The sequence below is a fragment of the Falco punctatus genome, assembly GCF_963210335.1.
Source record: "Falco punctatus genome assembly, chromosome: 14".
Classification (NCBI taxonomy): Eukaryota; Metazoa; Chordata; class Aves; order Falconiformes; family Falconidae; genus Falco; species Falco punctatus.
The window spans coordinates 23,334,493-23,354,320 of NC_137594.1; the positions used below are offsets into that span (position 1 = coordinate 23,334,493).

At 63.1% G+C, this 19,828-nt stretch overlaps 3 protein-coding genes across 5 annotated transcripts; 2 read left to right on the forward strand and 1 right to left on the reverse strand.

Moving 5' to 3' along the window:
* Positions 1–1,614: 1,614 nt before the first annotated feature.
* Positions 1,615–3,277, reverse strand: LOC308053566 (fibulin-7-like; the record flags this gene model as incomplete). Its single annotated transcript, XM_080364978.1, is given in 4 exon segments — positions 1,615–1,999; positions 2,776–2,867; positions 2,869–2,915; positions 3,015–3,277. Coding segments are annotated over 4 exon segments (684 nt in total). The 5' UTR covers positions 3,175–3,277.
* A 1,785-nt stretch (positions 3,278–5,062) lies between these two features.
* Positions 5,063–11,587, forward strand: LOC308053555 (C-type lectin domain family 18 member A-like). Its single transcript, XM_080364966.1, is given in 12 exon segments — positions 5,063–6,821; positions 7,479–7,570; positions 8,212–8,438; positions 8,440–8,598; positions 8,998–9,119; positions 9,207–9,314; positions 9,900–9,992; positions 10,122–10,228; positions 10,366–10,495; positions 10,572–10,668; positions 10,768–10,859; positions 11,001–11,587. Coding segments are annotated over 12 exon segments (1,365 nt in total). The 5' UTR covers positions 5,063–6,721; the 3' UTR covers positions 11,039–11,587.
* A 96-nt stretch (positions 11,588–11,683) lies between these two features.
* LOC308053567 (RNA-binding Raly-like protein) lies at positions 11,684–19,801 on the forward strand. 3 transcript variants are annotated; one of them, XM_080364981.1, is made up of 7 exons: positions 12,557–12,714; positions 14,997–15,075; positions 17,058–17,108; positions 17,460–17,608; positions 17,868–17,981; positions 18,215–18,381; positions 18,780–19,801. In XM_080364981.1, exons 1-7 carry the CDS (start codon positions 12,678–12,680, stop codon positions 18,816–18,818), a joined length of 636 nt encoding a protein of 211 aa, XP_080221107.1. In that variant the 5' UTR covers positions 12,557–12,677; the 3' UTR covers positions 18,819–19,801. The 3 variants fall into 3 exon arrangements, with proteins under 3 accessions (XP_080221106.1, XP_080221105.1, XP_080221107.1); XM_080364980.1 differs by having other exon boundaries at positions 11,684–12,714; positions 17,061–17,108; positions 18,215–19,801; XM_080364979.1 differs by having other exon boundaries at positions 12,550–12,714; positions 18,215–19,801.
* The last annotated feature ends 27 nt before the right edge of the window (positions 19,802–19,828 follow it).

Here is a 19,828-nt window from a genome sequence, read left to right on the forward strand (position 1 = left end):
ACCCCTGGGCACCCTAGCATCCAAAGACATGGCTTTGAAACCCTCCCAGCATTGCCTGGTGTCATAGATCAGTAACTCCAGCAAGACTGACTCCAGGTACGTCTGGATCGATAGACAAGCAGTGAGAATGCTGGGAAAATAGTGTTTCTTCGCGAAGTTTTACTGTGGCTGGTAATCAGCAATGTGGGAGGTGGTGCTTAGTCAGGTCATGTCGTACCTGAAGGTTTGAAGGGTATAAGAACCCTGTGCAAAACCACGTTTGGGGTGCCCTGTTTGGCTGGGACACCTCATGTGCAGGAATAAATGTTTACACTTGCCAATACTGTACCCTGCTTTGTGTCCCAGCCTCTTATTTCGGTTGGCACGGGCCAACTGTGGATTTCCGTGAGGCAGCACAGCCAGTCCAGCCCGAAGCTCTGATGCCCCCGGGGGGGCTCGTCCCCCTCCTGCAGCAAAGCAGCCGTGTGGAGCCCCAGGAGCCGGCGAGCAGAGCTGGTGGCAGCGCCGGCCACGGGCACACAAGGGGCCTTTATGAGCCGCCTGCGGTGTGTGCACAGCGGCTGCCTTGTGTGAGGGGCTCTGGCATGGGCTGGCTGGACACTCACCTAAGAAGGCTTCTGTGTGTGGAGGGAAGGGTGTCCCAGGGGCGGCATGTCCTTCACTCACTGTCCCCAAAAGCCCCTGTCACCTTTTCAACCTCCAGCTGCCGGCAGCGCTCCCTGCACAGGGCTCTGTCTGTGCTGCTGGTGGCAGGAGGGGCCCAAGGAGTGTGGGGGGCTGCCACTCTTTTGTCCTCGCTGCCCACCCTCCTCGAGTCAGGAGCAAGGGGACAGCTTGAGTGCTCAGTGAGCTGCGGACCTGCAGCTTTGCCCGTGCAGTCAGCTCCTGTCAGAGCTGTTGCAGAGGGAAGTCCCCTGGCCATGGGGAAACACGGCCCCCGGCCGCTGTCCCCTGCTCGGTGGGTGCCAGGGAGCTCTGCTGTGCTGCACCTGCCAAAGGGGCTGGGAATGAGCCTTGTCTGTGCAGGGCAGTATGCTCAGCCCGCCTCCCAGTCCTGCACTGGGGGGCTCTTCAGCATGCCCCCGTGGGAAGAGTGGTGCTGGGAGGGACACATACACTGCATGATCCTGGGTGGGCTTGACAGCTCTACTGGCACCCCAAACTCTGCAAGGGGACCCTGCCATGGCCACAGCCCCCAGCTCTCCCCAGGAGCATTGCCACAGGAGCACGGGGTGATCCCACACAGCAGGCATACAGCAAGGAGGACGCCCTTCCAACAGCCACTTTTCTTTTATTAGAGGTTAAAAGATACAAGGAGCCGGACCTGCACACCACGTGCTGTCAGCTTGTTCTGTCATGCCCCTCCGTGTGCTGTGCAGGCAGAGAGGAGGGGGGCTGGCAGAGGCAGGTACCCCCAGGCTGGTCCCCCCGTTGCCTGCAGGGTTTTCCTTGCAGCCTTTGTGACAGGCACCATTTCTGCTGCGGTGGCTTTGCTCTACCAGCCGTGAGCAAGTGTTATGGGAGAGAGACGCCTCCAATGGGATGAGAACTGGGAGCACTGAGCTGAACCTGCTCCATCACTCCCCCGGAAAGACTTCTGGCTTGGCCCCACACTCACCTCCAAAGGGGATCAAAACTCATATATAGGGACACAAAGGCTGTGACCTTAAAGACGTGCTTGCCCAGGAGGACCTTGCAGGAGAACTCGCTCATCTCCAGCTCCAGCTCCACCTCCAGTGTGGCTGGCCCTGCCACAGGGCTGGTGAGCACCAGCTCTCCCATCTGCTGGCTGGAGCGCCACACGGCAAAGGCGCCCTGTCCCCGGCCGCCCACGATGGTGAAATGCAGACTGTCGCCTGTGGAGCGGGTGGTGGATGTCTTGAAGAGGACGCAGGGCACAGTACAGTTGGCCCAGAGCGGCAGGTAGTGGAAGGAGGTGGAGGTGGCAGCCAGGCGGCAGGCTCGGCTCCCGGTGGGGCAGGGGTTCCTCTCACACTGGCTGCCAGGAAAGAAGGGGAACCGCGGCTCAGTGCTGGGGTTTGGCTCTCAGAGAGCTGCCCGCATCCTTGCAAACAAGCCCAGTCTGCACTGCGGGCAGGGCCTCCAGCCCCACCACTGGTCCTGTGGCAGAGCCACCCAAGACAGCCACATCCCAGCGTGCCTGCCATCGGATCTGTGTCCCATCCCTCCTCTGCCAGGCAAACACGGTGCCTTGTGGGGCTGCAGCTCTGGGTCACGCTCTGGGGCTGGGACTGGGGGCACCACAGTCCCAGCTGGAGGCCAGGGATGGAGCCAGGCTCAGACATGCCTCCCATCGATGAACTTACCCAGAGTAGGCGAGCTCCTCTGCTTGGGCAGCTTGTGCTCAGCCACAAAGGGATTTAGTCTCAAAAGCAGAACCAGGGGGATTGCCTGCTGGGTGGCAGCTGATGGCACCGTGCGGATGTGCAGCAGAGGGGGAACAGCATTGTTCCCCCTAGGCTGGGGCTCTGGGGGAACGGGATCCTGCATAAAGCCACCATGTGTCAGTGGGCTCCCACCCACACACCCAGCCACCAGCATCCTGAGACCATTGGGGACCCAGCCACCAGCATCCTGAGACCATCGGGGAGCATGCTAAGCACACCCAGCACCCCACGTGACAATTTGCTGCCAGCACTGGCTGGCACTCTCCCTGCTGCCCCAGGTTTGGCAGGGTGCGGTCCCCAGGGCACTGTGGGACCCATCACCTGGGGGAGAGGGCATGACACAGCCTGAGTCACACGTGGTACTCACAAGGCAGAGGTCTTGACGTAGCTGGTGTTGTGGCGGGGCAGGGGGCACTTGGGGCGCACACAGTGGTGGCCCCCAAAGGTGTTGATGCAGACAGTCACCCTGGGTACAGTTGTGCTGCTTCATGGCGCACTCATTCACGTCTGCAGCGGTGACACGGGGCGAGTGGGGCTGTCCCTGCTGCTCCTCCCCACACCCCTGCTCCCGGGGGATGCTCCCTGCCCTGCACCCACCACGCTTACCCTTGCAGGCACTGCGGTCAGCGTGGAGCAGGTAGCCAGGGCGGCAGAGGCAGCAGTAGGAGCCGGGGAGGATGAGGCAGTTGTGGAGGCAAAGCCGGGTCCTGGGGCTGGACTGGAAGAGCTGGCATTCATCCACATCTGGGGGGACAGAGTGGGACATGACTGGGGTCCTGTCACCACCAAGACAGTTTCCCCCTCCCCACCATCTTCAACCCCTTTTTACCGTGGCACACGCCACCAGCTCACATCTGGAAACCGGCATCGCAGCTGCAGCGCCAGGAGCCCACACGGCTCTCGGCACAGCGGGGCTGGCAGCTGAAGGAGGCATTGCTCAGCATCACCCAGGCTGTGGGGGGGCAGCGGGTGTCACTGCTGGGGGGTGTGTCAAAGGGAGATGGGGGGGGGGGCTGAGATCCTGGGGGGCTGCTAGGGAAGGGGGAGACGGGCGCAGCATGGCTGAGTGCTGTCCCCATGAGCATCCCTGTCCTCCGCAGCCCAGACCCAGGCACCTACAGGCGCAGATGGGGCTCTGGCAGCTGGGGCCTGGCCAGTCCTGGGGGCAGAGGCACGTATAGCTCCGGTTGCCATCCAGGCATGTCCCACTGTTGGCACATGGGTTGCTGGAGCAGTCGTCAATACTTAGGGAGAAGGAGCTCGTGAACACCAGCTGGAGAAGCCCATCCTCACCCCATCCTGCTGCCCAGCCTCGGTGCCCTTCGCTGCAGCCTCTGGGCTGCTCTCTGCACAGTAGCAGAGCAGAGTGATGGGACACCGCAGCTCAGGGCAACAACATGGCACCCCAACCCTGCTCCACTTCACTTCTGCAGAAGGGCTGGGTGCCACTCCATGTGCAGTCGTGCTGGCAGGCGCGCGTCTCGGAGCCCACCAGCCTGAAGCCAGCATCGCAGACAAAGTGAACGTCATGGCCCACCCGCATGCTCCGGCCCAGCATCCGTCCGTTCAGAGGCACCGCCAGCTGCGGACAGGTCTCTGCAGACAGACAGACACAGGTGAGGACAGACATCGCCAGGCTGGAGCCAACCCCAGCAAGGAGCTGGGGGTCCCTCGCCAGGCTGCCTGCCGGAGGTCTGGGGCTTGGACCCATCCCCACGGGGATGCCACCCCCGTGGTGGTGACCTGCCCGGGGTTACCATTGCGTTTGGTGGCCTGTCGCTGGAGGCGGCTGTGGAGGATGGAGAGCTGCTGCCAGAGACCACGCGTGCCCTGCAGGTGGGCAGCCTCCTGCGCCACCAGCAGCTTCTACATCTGCCACACCGTGCTGAGCACCTGCTGCTGGTTCAGGCACTCCTGGGGGGATGCAAGGACATCCCCGTCACCTGCCAGGGTTCCCTGCCACCCTGCCGCAGCCCAGGGGGACCCTCCCAAGCAGGCAGCATCTTTGGGGTTGGTTTGGATGCCCTGCCCTGGGCAGAGCCCCTTCCTCCCTGTCCCAGTGTGGGGTCTGCTCCCGCCTCTGCATCCGCTCCAGCCTCAGCCCCTCCACCCGGTCCTGCCCCAGCACTTGGACACTGCGGAGCAGCTTGGATACACCGGGTGGGTTTAGCATCATCTTGCTGCTGCAGGGGAAAAGCCCCACAACTGTCCCCCTTGGCCCTGGGCAGCCCCGCTGAGGCTGGGGCGATACTGTGTGTGTGTGTGTGTCCCCGCCAAGGCAGTGCCAGCGCGTTGGGGTCTGAGAGGTGAGTGCTGAGAAGCCCCCAGTGTGGGCTTTGCGAGGGGGCTGGAGGGAGGTGCAGGGATCCTTACCTGGGTGCTGCTGAGGGGCAGCTGCAGGATGCCCGGGACCGGCCAGGCTGGTGGTGGCACGAGGAGCATCATGCCGGGCTGGCTCTGGCTGCGCAGGCTGCAGGGACTGCAGAGATGCCAGTGGTCTGGTCCTGCCCTGCTCGCTCGCGGCCGCACTCCTGCACACGCTGGGATTTATCCATGGCGCGTGCCCGTGTGTTTGTTGTTTTTTCCCCTGTCTGAGGCCGAGCTGTAGGAAAGTTTCCCCTTGGTGCTGGCACCAGCCTCTCCGTTCCCCTGCCTCTCTGTTCCCCTCCCTCTCCGCACATCAGGGGCTCTGGGCCCTTTCGTGTCACAGGGCTAGTGGGTGCCGGGGCCAGGTGGTGGCTGTCACAGCACTTGCTGCTGTACCTGCTGTGCTGGGCTCCCCCCGGGACCAGCCCTGGCTCTGTGGCACACAGGGGTGCAGGATGAGGCTAATCCCACGTGTTTGCTGAGTGTGGGAAAGTCTCCCAGGAGAAGGGATGGCTCCGGCGTTGGCACTGGGATCCAGCTCTCCATGGGAGCTGGGGCTGCTGCAGGGGGCAGCCCAGCAGCGCGGTGGGCTTGCCGGCTGCCCATGGCTTTGCTGGAGTGAGCTCAGCTGCACTGGAGCTTAGAGAAGGACCCCAGGGCTCTCCTGCAGCCGAGAGCTGAGGTGCCAGTCAGCATTAAGGGCAGCATTAACGTTAGGGTCAGAGTTAATGCTGGGGTCAGTGTTAAGGTTAGGGTTAGAGTTGGGATTGGCACTAGGGCAAGGGTTGGAGTGAGCACTGGACTCCCAGGGCTAAGGGCAGGTTTCGGGTAAGGGTTAAGGTCAGTGTGAGGACCGATGCCAAGGGTTCAGGTCCGTATGAACAGGAGGGTTTGGATGAAGGCTGGGGTTGGCATTAGCCGTGGGGCTGGGGTTCAGGCCAGTGTGAGAGTTAGGCTCCAGCCAAGGGAGCTGAAGGCGTTCGGAGCTGGATTTGTGTTGACATCCAGCTCAGCCCCAAAACCAGCAGGTGGGATGCTCCGGTCCCTCCCAACTGTGATAGCCCAGCGGAAGGGGCACAGCCTCATGTGCCTGTCCCCCACGCACCCCTGAGCAGGGATGTCTGAACTCACACATCTGCCCTGCCACAGGGGAACACCTGACATGGGTGCTGGGAGCCCTGCATCAGGGCAGAGCCATCAAGGTGCTACTGAGTGCCTCAGCAGCACGGGCTCTGGGACCCCTGCCTGGCCCTAAGCGCCTGCTGAGATATGCCCCCCCACCCCCACCCCCCACCTCCCACCCCCCACCCCCCCTGAGCCCAGCATCTCTCCCACTCCTGGCCCCCTGGCCTTCGCATCCTCCCACCCGGTAACCGTAACCATGCTGCTCAGCTCCCCGGAGCGGGTATTTGGCTTCGAGCCCACGGTGGTGTGTGTTACTTCCCCAGCATGTTTAATTCATGGGGCAGGAGGAAAGCTGGCAGCCGGGGGGGGGCCTGAGCTGCCCCCAGCCCCTTGACATCCAATCTCCCAGTGCCCTAAAGTGGTGCGCTTGGGATACCCGCTGCTGCCTGCCCTCCCACCCGGACCCCGGCTTGCGGCAGGGCTGGGGCAGAGCACGGGGCGCTGGCCCCGCTGCGGGGCATCCCGGCAGGGCTGCAGCCCGCGGCCCCGGGAGTTGTCTGCCGTGTTCGCGCCAGCGAGCAACTGTTTTGACAGAGCTATTACTCACCCGTCAAGCTTTTGTTTGAGCTGACCAGCGGTGCCTGTCTGGAGTCCTGAATAGGATCAAATCCTGGAACCAGACACACACACAAGCACACAGAAGTGCGCAGGAGCGCGCGGCCAAGCTCACCCAACGCCAGCGCTGCTGTGGGGGGGCTCATCTCTCCCAGATCTTCCCGCCAGAGCCGTGGGGGTCTGGTCTCCCCACTCCAGGAACCTGCATGAAGCTCTCGGTGCTGCTGGTTTGCAACCTCCTGGTGTGGAGGGTGGGTGAGACGGGATCAGGTGCTCCGGAGAAGTTGTCCGTGCTGGCTCCAGGAGGTAATCGGGAGAGGGGCTGGGGGGTTTGCTGCCGGCAGCAGGGCTGGGGGGCAGCTGGCTTAGCGGGGAGTGGGTGCACCCTGAGCACTGTCCTCTCGGGCTAGGCTAGGTGGATGGGGGCTGGGTGGGTGATGGGCACCCAGGGATGGCAGTGGGGGTCTCGGTGAGTGATGGGGGCTGGGGATGGAATGAGAAGGGGCTGTGGGGGGGCATGGGACTGGTGACGGAATGGGGCTGGGGAGCGGGCTGGGGCCAGTAATGGCATGGGGCTGGGAAGGGGAGCACAGGGCTGGTGTCAGGGGTGAGCGAAGGGTCCAGCTTGGTGGGGTTTGGGTGCTGGCAGGACAGAGGTGAGGGGGGCAGGGGGGTGGTGGGTACATTCCTGGACTTCTCAGCCCACCAGTGCGAGAGAGGGGCTCAGCAGGCTGGACTCCCCCTGGCCCCTGCCCCTTTTGTGCTTCCAGCCCAAAAGCGATTTCTTCTCTCCCCTCGAGTCTCCATGGAGACCCGGGTGCCCCCCCCGTATCCCTGGCTGCAGTCGGACCCTTTGGGTCTGCTCCCACGGCCCCCGGAAGGGTCTGGCTGCAGCTGGCGATGCAGGGGAGGCACTTGCACCCCACAGCCCCCTTGGCCCCAGCTGTTTGCCCCCACCCCCAGCTCTCAGCATGAAGGAGACCTTCCTGGTGCTCTCGCTGCACAACAAGCTGAGGAGCAAAGTGCAGCCCCCCGCCGCCAACATGCAGAAGCTGGTGAGCCCCCCCCACAGGCCCCACCTCGGATGCCTCATCCACTTCCCACTCCATGCCCGGTGCAGGGGGCAGCCCGTGCATGCTACACACTAGATAGTTAACAACCTAATGAAGCTGAAGATCTGGCCAGTGTGGGGACCCTGGGGAATGTCCTACTGCCAGATTCAGCACACACCAAAGGCAGGGCTGGTCCCTTGGGGTGCCCTGTGGGGTCCCCCATGCCCCCCTGATGTCTCCTGAGCATCCTGTATCTGCACACACCACAGGCGGGGCAGGAATGGTCCCTGGGGGTCTCCAGTGGGGTCCCCCATTCTCCACGATGGCCCTGGATATAGAATGATAGAATCTTTTAAGACCTTTAAGATAATTGGAGTCCAGCTGTGTTCCCCATGTCCTGTGACAGCCCTTGATGCCCCCCGATCAACCCACACATGCACACATCAAGGGCAAGGCTGGTCCCCTGGTGTCCCCTGCTGCATCCCCCACGTCAGCCCTCTGATATCCCCCAGTCATCCCCTGGACCGCCCCCCCAGGTGGTCCCCAAACACCCCCTGAGTGGCCCCCCACTGTCCCAGCATCCCCCCACCACCAGGGCCGTCCCTGGGGACCCCCAACGGCTCACAGCACACTGCCCCCAACAGGAGTGGAGCGAGGAGCTGGGCCGGCTGGCGGGGGCACGGGCAGCCAGCTGCCTGGGGGGTCCTGCTCCACCGCCGACCCCCCAGCTGGGCTGGAGCGAGGCGCTGCTGCCAGTGGGCACTGGGGGCTTTGGGGCTGTGCTGCAGCGCTGGTTTGACGAGGGCCAACGCTACGACTACGGGACGGGGCGCTGTGCCAGCAATGCCACCTGCCGCCATTACACCCAGGTGAGCACGGGGAGCAGGGGGGCACGGGGGGCCGGGCACTGGGGTGACACACACTCTCTCGCAGCTGGTGTGGGCCACGGCAGGGTGGCTGGGCTGCGGCCGGCACCTCTGCCCTGGCGGCCATGGCCCCAGCGAGGCCTTCGCCTGTGTCTACTCCCCAGGGTAAGTCTGCCGGGGGCGGGGCCTGCGGGGTGGGGCCGGCGGGGTGGGGCCCACGGGGCGGGGCCTGCGGGGGCAGGGGTCAATGAGACAGGGACAGGACTGGGGCCATGGGAGGGTGTCAGTGGTGTGGGGGCGGAGCTGGGAGAGGCCCTCCCGCTCTGTGGGTGGGGCTGGCGGGGGTGTGGCTGTGCTGGCCAATGGGGGTGCACGGTGAGGGCAGGGTCTTGCCTTGGTGGTGGGCGGGGATTGGGAATGTGGGCGTGGTTTTGTGCTGACAGAGGGCGGGGCTGTGGGATTTGGGCATGGTCTTCCCCAGAAATGGGTGAGGCTGGGTGGGGTGGGTGGGGCTTGGTGGGGCGGGCGGGGCGGGCGGCCACACCCAGCTGCCTGGGGCAACAGGGGCAACTGGGAGGTGGCAGGGACGCCCGTCCTGCCCTACAAGCCGGGGCCCTGGTGCTCCCTCTGCACTGCCGGCCTCTCCGGCTGCTTCAAGTCCTGGGACCACGGCGGCGGGCTCTGCGGTGAGTGCCCGCCCGCCCCCCGGCCCCTGCACGGCCCCCAGCGGTGCCGCAGCCCTTGACGCCCACCCGCCTCCCTGCTGTGCCCAGAGGTGCCCAGGAACCCCTGCCGCATGAGCTGCAGGAACAGCGGGCGCCTCGACATGAGCAGCTGCCAGTGCACCTGCCCCCCTGGCTACACGGGCAGGTACTGCCAAGGTGAGAGGGGCACCTGCACAACCCCCGCTCCCCTCGCCCCTCGCTAGTGCAGTGCAGGCATCCACAGGGTGGGTGCAGTGCATGCATGTGCAGTACCAGTGCCTCTGTGTGCACGGCCAGTTCAATGCAGGCACGCACGGGATGGGTGCAGGGCGTGCATTTGCAATGTTAGTGCAGTGCCAGTGTGTGCATGGCTGGTGCAGTGTGTGCATGTGAAGCTTTAGTGTGGTGCATGCATATGCATGGCCAGTGTGTTGCAGGCATGCACAGGGTGAGTGCATGTGCAGTGTAGGTGCAGTGCATGTGTATGCAAAGGGCCCAGCGCAGTGCACGGCTGGCGCAGCGCACATGTGTGCAGTGTCGGTGTAGTGCGTGCAGGCACAGGCCCAATGAAGTGCATGCGTGCATGGCTGGTGCAGCATTCATGGTCTGCTCAGTGCATACAGTGGTGGAGCACATGCATGCATGCATGGCCAGTGCAGCATGGGCAGCTCAATGCAGTGCACAGACATGCGGCACGAGCTCAGCTGGGGCGGGCAGGGGCTGCCGAGCCCCCTGCCAGCTAACACAGCACCTTGCCTACAGTGAGATGCAGCGGGCAGTGCCTCCACGGGAAGTTCAGGAAGGAGGAGTGCTCCTGCCTCTGCGACGTGGGCTATGGCGGAGCCGAGTGTGGCGGTGAGCCTGCACCCACCTGTGCTGCAGCAGGGATCTGCAGGCAGGGACCCCCAGAGTGGGGCTAAGGGTCCTCCAGGGGGCCCACCTCTGCCGGCACAGGGACCCACTTGTGCCTGCTTCTGCCCCCAGTGAAGATTCGGTTCCCCTTCCACGCCTGCGATGTGCAGATAGATGGCGACTGCTTCATGGTGTCCCCCGAGGCTGACACCTACTATGGAGCCAAAATAAAGTGCCAGGTGACCCCCTCGGATGCTCCAAACATCCCTGTGCTGCTGAAAAATGCCACCCATGCTGACAGCCCCCGTGTGCAGCCCTCCACTGCCTGGTGTGGGTCTGGGCCACGTGCTGGTGTGACTCACTCCCTTCCCCACAGGAGAAAGGGGCGATGCTGGCCCAGATCGGAAACCAGAAGGTCCAGGACATCCTGGCTTTCTACCTCAGCCGCTTGGAGACTGGTAACAGGGTGACAGACACTGATTTTGAGACCGGGAACTTCTGGATCGGTGAGTGACGGCAGGGGGCAAGCTGCAGGGTGCCCAGCGTGCAGGCGGACCTGCCACCCCACCTCCGATGCTCCAGGTCTCACCTACAAGACATCCAAGGCTTCCTTCCGCTGGGATGTGGGCAAGCCGTCCTCCTTCACCAGCTTCGCTTTCGGGCAGCCAGACAACCAAGGGTAAGTCCCCGCTGGATCCAGAGGACACCTGACCTCTGTGCGGTGTCACCACCATGCCACCGTGCTGGCTGGCTTCACCGCCCTCCTGCCGGGGCACAGGTTTGGGAACTGCGTGGAGATGCAAGCGTCGGCCGCCTTCAACTGGAATGACCAGCGCTGCAAGACCCGAAACCGGTACATCTGCCAGTTCGGTGAGTGGGCAGCTGGGAGCCCTCCTGCACCTTCCCAGGGGGGCTGAGGTTCTGCCAGGGCTGTCCTCTGCTGCCAGCCCTGCCCAGACCTCTGGGTTCTTCCTGACATGGGAGGCACTGACTATCCACATCTCATCACAGCCCAGGAGCACATCTCCCGGTGGCAGCAGGACCCCTGAGCTGGCAGCCCCGGGCACTGGCCAGCGCTGGCTGCTGTGCCAAGCCTGTGGCTAAGGAGGACGGCGGTGCTGTGCCGAGCCCAGGCCAGGGCTCAGGAGGACCCCTCAACGGCTCCCCTGCGCAGGGGCTGAGGGTACCCATGGTGATGAAACCTGGTGAGAGGGGCATGTGCTCTGCATCAGCATCCCCGAAACAGCATCTTCTTCTGCCCCTCACCTTCCTCTGTCGCCATCACGCTGCAACAGCTCCAGGGCAGGGAGATGCCCCTGCAACAGCCAGGTCCAACAGCACTCCCCTCCTGAACACAGCTGGGCTGTGTCTGGACCATGGTCCTGATGTGATGAGGAGCCAAGGGGGGCTTCCAGGGGGTGCAGATCCTGGCACGGCTCAGAGCAGGGACTGGGCTGAGCTCCGAACCATCATCCTGGCCTGGGTGGGAACCCCCCAGCCTTGTACCACGGGTTCCTCACCATCCCCTGGTCCTTCATCATCATCCAGTTCCTCACCAGCTTCTGGGTGGTTAATAAAGACCCTCTCTCCCTTGGTAAGAGCCATTTGTCTCCTTATCCTCCCCCAGACCCACCAGACACCCCCTCTCCACAGCCCGTGCTGGGCAGCACCTCCAGCTCCATCCCTGGGGTGGGTGCTGGGGTCAAAGGAGGGACCAGCCTGGCTCATGGCCCAGCTCATGTCTCCAGCCCTCTTGGGGTGTTTCAGGGAGGTCTCGGTAGCCAAGAGCTGCTTCTTCCAGCCCCAGGATGGCCCCAAGCCATGGCATCTCATTTGCTGGGTGCAAGCCTGTGTCCCCAACGCTGGTGGGTGCTTCTGGAGGGGACATGCCACTGCTGGCACCCTGTGGAGACCCTCCCACCGCAGAGCCAGGGAGCGGGCAGCCCGCTCCATCGCAGGGCCTGGGTGGAACTGAAAATGGCCCCAGCCAGGGTGCTGCGAGCTGGTTGTTTGCACCCCGGCTCCATGGAGGAAGGTTCGAGCCATGTTGCTGCCGGCGAGGCCAGGCTCATGGCTCTGGGGCGAGCTGGGCAAAGCCAGGGTGCAACCCAGCTGTCGGGCAGGGGGCCAGAGCCCCACCGGTCAGAGGGGGCTGGAGGCAGGGGATGTGGGAGGGAGCCCGGGGAGGATGAAGGTAGGGATGGGGGAAGGAGGACAGGGATAGGAGGATGAGGATGGGGATGAGGAAGTGGGAAGGAGGATGGGGATGGAGTTGAAGGCAGGGATGGGGATGGGTGAAGGAGAACGGGCATGGAGAAAGGAGGGTGGGGATGACGGGGGAAGGAAGATGCGGGTGGTGGAGGAAGGAGGATGGGGATAGGATGGGGAAAGGGGGATGAGGATGGGACCGGTGGAAGGAGGATGAGGATCCAGCACAGCTGCCACGTCCGTAGAGCTGCAGCGCCGGGGAAGGAGCTCCCGGCCCGGCGGTAGGTGCGGGCAGGGATGGTGCCATAAAGCATCGCTGCGCCCGGGGCGGGGCGCGGGCGGGGCGGGCAGTCCCCCCCTCGCGGTGGTGCGGCCCGCGGCCCCCGCTCGACCGGCGGTGGTAGCGCCCGGTGGCGGCGCGCTCGGGCCGGAGCGGCGGGGCGGGGGTCGGGGCCGGGGCCGGGGCCGCACCGCGGGGGGATGACGCTCTTCGGCAGCGGGGACGCGGGCTGGAGATGTGAGTACCGACCCGGATCCGGCCCCCCACCCCCTGGTGCCCCCGTTCCCCCGGGATCGACCCTCTTCCCGCACTCCTCTCCCGGTAGATGCTCCGGCCCCGGGACGCCCGCCCGGCCCCGGCAGCCCAGCCCGGCCCATGCCCCCGCCCCCCCGCGGCCAGCCTCCCGCCGCACGGCCCCCCCCCAGGGCAAGGCCGCCTCCCGCCCCTTGGGACCGGTCCCTCCCCGCGGACACGCTTGGCCTCCCGGCTCCGAGCCGCTCCCGTGCTGGGATGGCCTCTCCGTGCTGGGATGGTCTCCCCGTGCTGGGATGGCCTCGCCGTACTGGGATGCCCCCGTGCCATTAGCCCCTGAACAGGGATGTCCACCCAGCACCAGCATACCCGCCATACAATTACCCCCCAATACCATCACCCCCAGGACAGGAATGTCCTCCCCATACTGGGATGTCCCCTATACGATTACCCCCCCATGCCATCACCCCCAGGACAGGAATGTCCTCCCCATACTGGGATGTCCCCTATACGATTACCCCCCCATGCCATCACCCCCAGGACAGGAATGTCCTCCCCATACTGGGATGTCCCCTATACGATTACCCCCCCATGCCATCACCCCCAGGACAGGAATGTCCTCCCCATACTGGGATGTCCCCTATACGATTACCCCCCCATGCCATCACCCCCAGGACAGGAATGTCCTCCCCATACTGGGATGTCCCCTATACGATTACCCCCCCATGCCATCACCCCCAGGACAGGAACATCCTCCCCATACTGGGTTGTCCCCGCTGCCGCTACAGGGAAGGGAGCCCAGATACAGGGCAGATGGTGCCGGGGTGACGGAGCCCTGCCAGCCTGGGTCCCCTGCCCCAACAGGACAGTCCCCTTGAGGCAGGTGGCCTGTGGCAGGGCACGGGCCATGGCTGGGGTCCCTGGCTAGGGCGCTGAGGTCCCCGTCCCGCTGGCAGGGAGGGGAGTGGGTGGTGCAGCTGGGCAAGTGCGAGGGGCTGGGAAGAGGGGTGGCAACAGTGGGCTCTGGCCCTGCGCCGTGAGCTCAGCTGTCACCGGGGGTGCTGGCTGCACCCACAGAAGATGGGTGCCAGCATTTCCTGGGGTGCACAGGGTGAGTGGGGCACCTTCCCCAGCTCGCCCCAAGATCAGAGCCAGCCTGCAGACTTCATCACACAAGGTGACAGCCTGGAAAGCAAACAAGTGCTGGATTCCCTCCGCATGGATCTTGCTCAGAAGTCCTCTCCTCCGCAGGGATGGAGGGACCTTGCTCCAACAGATGGGGAGCTTAGGGGGGCCTGTGGCCAGTTTGCACACTCCTGGGGAGGTCTGGAACTCTCTGATGAGCTGGTGTGTTCTCAGAGGACTTGGGAAGCTTCAGCTTGGAGTTTCCTGCTGCAGTCACATCCACAGTCACCCATGGGACAGCTGGTCACAATTACCATGGCCAAGAGGGAGCCCTCAACATCTCACCCACCGTCCCCTACCCCAGCGGTCAGAGATGTTTCAGAGCCCCCCAGAATTACAAAATTAAATACATGGAGGTGTTAGGAAAGCATTGCATCGGTGGCTCTCAAATGTATACTCAGAAAACAGACTCAAGCTGGCTTTTATATGGACATCGGCTGTGAAATCCTAAAGAAGGGCTGAAGAGCATCGCCGGGGAGGTGTAATGTGGCATCACCAAGCTGCGCACCCGGAGACATCCCTACCCCACATTCCAGCATCAAACATGCCTTGGCAGCCTTTGGGAGCGTGAAGCGGCTGGGTGTGGGGCTTCCCCCATCCCTGCCACCCCTCCGTGGTGGGCAGCACTCACTGGCATCCTGAAAAATGTCCCAACCACCTGGCAGGAGCGATAGCAAAGGCTGATTCCCCGTGGTGGTGGGAAATGTCTCTGAGGATTAATTACCCTCATCATCAGAGGTGCTTTCTGCCACCCTAATTGGAGCCTGCCCAGCCTGGCCTGAGTGCAGGCTCCTGGGGACGGGACACCCACAGGATGGGGCTGCTGCAGGGGCGGCCGGAGCCACTCCATGTCATGGCACAACCCTGGGCTGCCCCAGTCCTTCCCTAAAACTTCAATCTAGAGAGAGTTGTCAGCCTCTGGCTCCTCCTGCAGGTGCTCTGGAGTGGGACATCTCCAGCCAGGAGAGGAGCGTGGCCAGGAGCCCCCGGGAAGCCGGTGCCAGAGACGTGTCTGCGTGGGGTAGGGTATTGGCATCCCCTTTTCTTCCTACTGCTCATTCTCCTCCTCTCTGTCCCCTCAGATTTGGACATGGCCAGGGAACCCAAGCCAAGCCGGGCCAGGCTGGGCCAGAAGCGGCAGCATGGCAGCAGCCTGTACCAGTGAGTGCCAGCGCGTGGGGCAGGGGCTGCGCCAGGGGGTGGCTCAGGCTGGGGACTGTCCCATGCCTGGCTCCTCTTCTCCCTGCTCTCCATCACTTGCACCTCTGACTATTCCAGCTGCCTGCCCACAGCATCCATGGGATGTCCGTGCCCCATGCTGATGGGGCATTGCCTGGCTGCACTGGTGGTGGCTGGCTTCTTGCTGGCTCCCCTCGATGGGGTGTGGAGATCCCCTGCCCCATCCGAATGTGCTGGGAGAAGAGCAGAGCCCTGCAGTCCCCATGCCTGTTACAGATGTCGATGTTGGTTGCAGTTCTGGCCTTTGAATATTGTTTCTTGGGGGACTGGCGCCCCTGCAGAGGCACACCGGGGCGGGGATGGTCCTGACAGTGGCAGTAGATGACGGTGGCAGTGGCACCAATGGTAGCAGAAGAGCAGGTTCCCAACCCTGGGTGCTTTTGGCTCACTAGCTCAGCAGGCGTGTAGCAAAGAGGGGATACGAGCCAGGCTCCGTCTGTCTCGTTAGAGAGCTTTTTGCGAACGCCCTGATTGAACTAATTGCTCTGCCCGTTGCCATGGTGCCGGAGGGATGCAGCGCTGGCAGGGCAGGGACTGCTGGCCCCCTCGGGCTGCTGGAGTGTGGCAGTCGCGGCTTTTGCTCTTCCCGGGGGATGCTCTGAGCAAAGAGCTGAGCCAGGAAAACCCTTGCTGTGTCCCTAGCTGGGTGCCAGACCCCAAGAGCAGGTCTCCTGCAGTGCCACCAGTGCTCACACAATGCGGGGAGGGCTGCAGCATCCCTGTCTCTTTTGGTATGGGCTCCAGGCAGCACCAGCCGTTGGAGCTGGCACCTTCCCCGTGCCTGTGCGTGGGCTGGGACTCGCCTCTGGCTGCCTATTCCCCTCTTCCCCAAGGCAGGTTTGACCTTCCTCCCTGGGTGACAGGCAGGAGGTGGGGACATGAAGGACTCACTGTCCTGGTCACAGTGATGGATGGAAACTGGGAAGGCAGCAAGGCTGGGCCAAAAGCTCCCAAAATAACCTCAGATGCAAAGAACAGGAGCAGTTGGGTCCTGGCACCCCTGGGCTGACAGCTCACCCTTACCAGGAGGGCTGGCACTTGCGTGCTGTGTCCCGTGCAGATTATTCTTGAATAAGGCAGGGTGGCAGCAGGGCTGGGGGTGCCTTTGCCCCCTGACAGACTTCAAGTTGCCTTTGGGGCTGGCAAGCCTGGCTCAGGCTTGGTGCCCCAGGCAGGGCAGTCCAGGTTGCCCATTAGCCCCCCCAGAAGACCTCCAGCTCTCCCTGAGCTCCAGCATCCGTCCTGGGGTGACAAGCTCATCTGCAGCAAAATCTGGAGCCTTAGGGGTCCTTTTCCTGGTCCTCCCATTTCTGGCAGCATGGCTAGGGAAGTCTCCCCACTCCCAGTGATGCTCTGAGCACAGCTTTGTCTCCCCTCGGGTTAGGCTTAATCCTACACTCCCTGACTCTGCAAGAGCTGAAGCAGCAAAATGAGCTTCAGCATCTTTCCTTCTCCTCCTCCTCCTCCTCCTCCCCCCTGCTCCTGGTCCACGGCGCATGATTTATTACTGGCACGTCGGCTGCCCGCATTGGAGGCGATCCGTTGACAGATCGCTTCTTAATTTGGAGCCAAGCGAGCCGGCAGCATGCGTGTGGAGCCAGGGACCATAAAATTTAACATCAGAGTGTTCTAAATGCGGTTTCCCAAGAGCAGAACCTGCTGATGCTGCCCTGGGGCTCTCTCCAACCCCCCCAACACCCTTGTTTGCCTCCAGGGTAAACCCCTGCCAGGGCACTGCCACCTCCCCGAGCATGCTGTGGCCCATCAGCTTATGTGGTACCCTCTGGGGTGCCTCCAGCTCCCTGGGGATGGAGGCTGAGTGGGTGGCCCTGCCCTGCTGTGCCCAGAGGTGGCAGCTCCATGGCCCTTGTAGTGACTTGCTCTCCTCTCTTCCCCTCCTGCAGCAGTAACTGCGACCTGGACTACGATCTCTACAGGGACAACTTCCCATATCGGTGAGCATGGCATCCCAGGAGTGGGAGGCACTGGGCACACCTGGGTTTGGTGTGCAATGGTGTTTCTGCTGAAGGTGGAAAGCAGGGTGACCCTGGGCATCTGTCCCCCCGCCTCCAAGAGAGGCTTGGCGATGTTTGCTCCCTTCAAGGAGCACATATACCACAGCTTCCCCGGGCTGGGGACCTTGGGGAGGGGGTACATGGGGCAGGGACAGCGTGTGGACTGCACAATGTCCATGGTGGGGGTCCTTCACCGCAGAGGGAACCCGAGAGATGCTGTCTTGGCTGGCAGGAGCTGCTGCTGCACCTCCAAGGTTGGGCTCATGCCACTCTGCTCTTGTGCCCTTGCAGGGTGTACGAGTACCAGAAGATCCCCCCCCTCATTAACCACATCCCGGTCAAGGCCAGACGAACTCATGTGGGAGCAGGAGGCAAAAGCAGCCCGAGCCCCCAGCCTGGGGCGAGGAGCAGCACTAGCTCCACAGTGGGACGGACAAAGTGTGAGTGCGATGGGGCTGGCAGGATGAGGAGGCTTGGCCCTCGCATCTCAGTATTAGAGCAGTGCACCCGGTGCCTGGAGGTCCCACTCAGCGCTGACCCTGGCTCCAGCAGACACAGCCCTGACTGCACTGGGCTGGTGGCTGTCCCCTGGACCCGTCTCTGTTCCCCAGGGATGCCCAGTGGGGAGGATGCTCTGGAGAGGAGCATCTGGGTGGGCTGCAGAGCTGGGTGGGATCCTCACGGCGGCTCTCCCCGCAGTGCGGGCCGAAGAGCTGCACTCCATCAAGGGGGAGCTGAGCCAGATCAAGGCGCAGGTGGACAGTCTGCTGGAGAGTCTGGATCGCATGGACCAGCGGAGGGAGCGTCTCGCGGGTGAGGAGATGGGCCATAGACCCTCCGACACCCACCCGTCTGTGCTGGGCAGCCTGCGGGCACACACGAGCCTGGACCCCGCGTTGGGTGTACGGGGTCCCTCTCTGCCTGCCCAGGAGGGAGCTGGGCAAATTCCCCCGGGCGTCCTGCCCCTTCGGCACGAGGGGGCCCTGCGGGGACAGGGCTGATGTTCGCATGGGCACCCCAAAGTTCTGCTCTCTCTGTCCTTGCAGGGTCCAAGGAGAGTGAGAAGAAGAGGGTAGAGACAGGGGCAGAGTCGCCGTCTCCAGCAGGAGAGGGGTCACGGGAGCCCCGGGGAAAGGAGGGGACAGGAGCTGACGGGCACAGTGACCTGCGCAACATTGACAGTGCTGAGGAGAGCACAGACACGGAGGAGACGGTAGGAGGAGGGCTAGATCCTGTGCCAGGCCCACTGCTTTTCTAAAATTCTCCCCTGCTTGCTGCCCGCATGGGTCCTGACAGAGGATGCCCAGAGCAGAGATGCTTCATCAGGGTCCCCAAACCCATCCCAGCTGCGTGCCAGGGCCACAACTGCCCGTGCCTCTGGGACAGCCCCCAGCACCCTGCAGCAAACCCCTGGCCATGCACAACTCCAGCAGCACAGGCTGCACAAAGATCCTTAGAGTAGAAATACCTTTTATCAAAGCCGCTGCTCCCACACCTGCATCCCCCAGCTGGGTGCGGGACCTCAGGGGTCCCCAGGCCGGGAAGGGTGCTGGGTTTGATCCTGCTGCTGGGGCGCATCAGAGGATGGCCATGCTGTGTTTCTCCTTGCAGATGAAAAACCACATGTCAGACCCTGAGGGGAGCCAGTAGATGGACTGGGGTGCTGCAGCCTCCCTGCGTGGCCAGCCCTTTCCGTCTTGTGTTCGTATTTCTTTTGAGGCTTCCAGCGAGTGCCACGCGCAACGCGAGGTGCCCGCTCTCAGCACGGCCAACCCCTGCAGCCGGCAGCCCCGCATCCCACCCCTGCGAGACACCGGCCAGCCGTGGCGAGAGGTCTTTGTGTTCGAGTGCGCTTGTTTTCTTTTTCCTCCTGTTTTCAGACCTAGGGATAAGCAGATGTGGCCAGAGGAGGGAGGGGAGGAGCAAAAAAAAAAACCACCCAAAAGGACCATCTCCCAAAGGAGCATCCCAAATCCTGGCTGCCTTGCCTGCCAGCATCCCCTCACTCACAGGGTGCTGTGGGGCTCTGAGAAAGCATCCCAGGGCTCCCAGCCCCTATGGCAGAGGTTGCACCCCAACGTGCCCTTCCGTGGAAGCCTACCCTTCAGACCCCCCCAAGGAACTGGCCCAGCGAGGTGCAGCAGACAGGGGTAAGCCCAGGCTGGCTTTCGGAGCCACTCAGCATCCCACCACAATTCCACAGAAAGGAGGGACCACCCTGAGACAGTTCCAGGAGACTTTTGCAGGATTTTGGGATGGTGCTAAACCCGGCTCCGACACCAGCTGCAGGACCAGCAGCAAGGTGATGCAAACCCGATTGCTCCTGGTTGCCCCTGCTCCCAAATGGGTTTCCTTACTGGTTTACTGCAGGCTGTTCTTGGCCAGGGATCGCGTTTGCAGTCAGCAGGACTCCTGTGAGCAGCTTTGCCAGGGCTCCTTGCCTGTGCCCAAGGAATCATAGTTGTCCCCCCCCCGTGCTCCCCAGCGTTGCATTTTCATTCGGTGTCCTTCATTTCTAGGTTGTCCTTCTCTCGCTGGTAGGAACTTGTTCTGTATTTCTAATTTGCTCTGGTAAAAGAGTGTATTGTGTCGGAAAGAAAAATAATTTGTATTTCTTTTCTCTGGTTATTTGACTCCAATGCAGTTTTTAACTGTTTGAA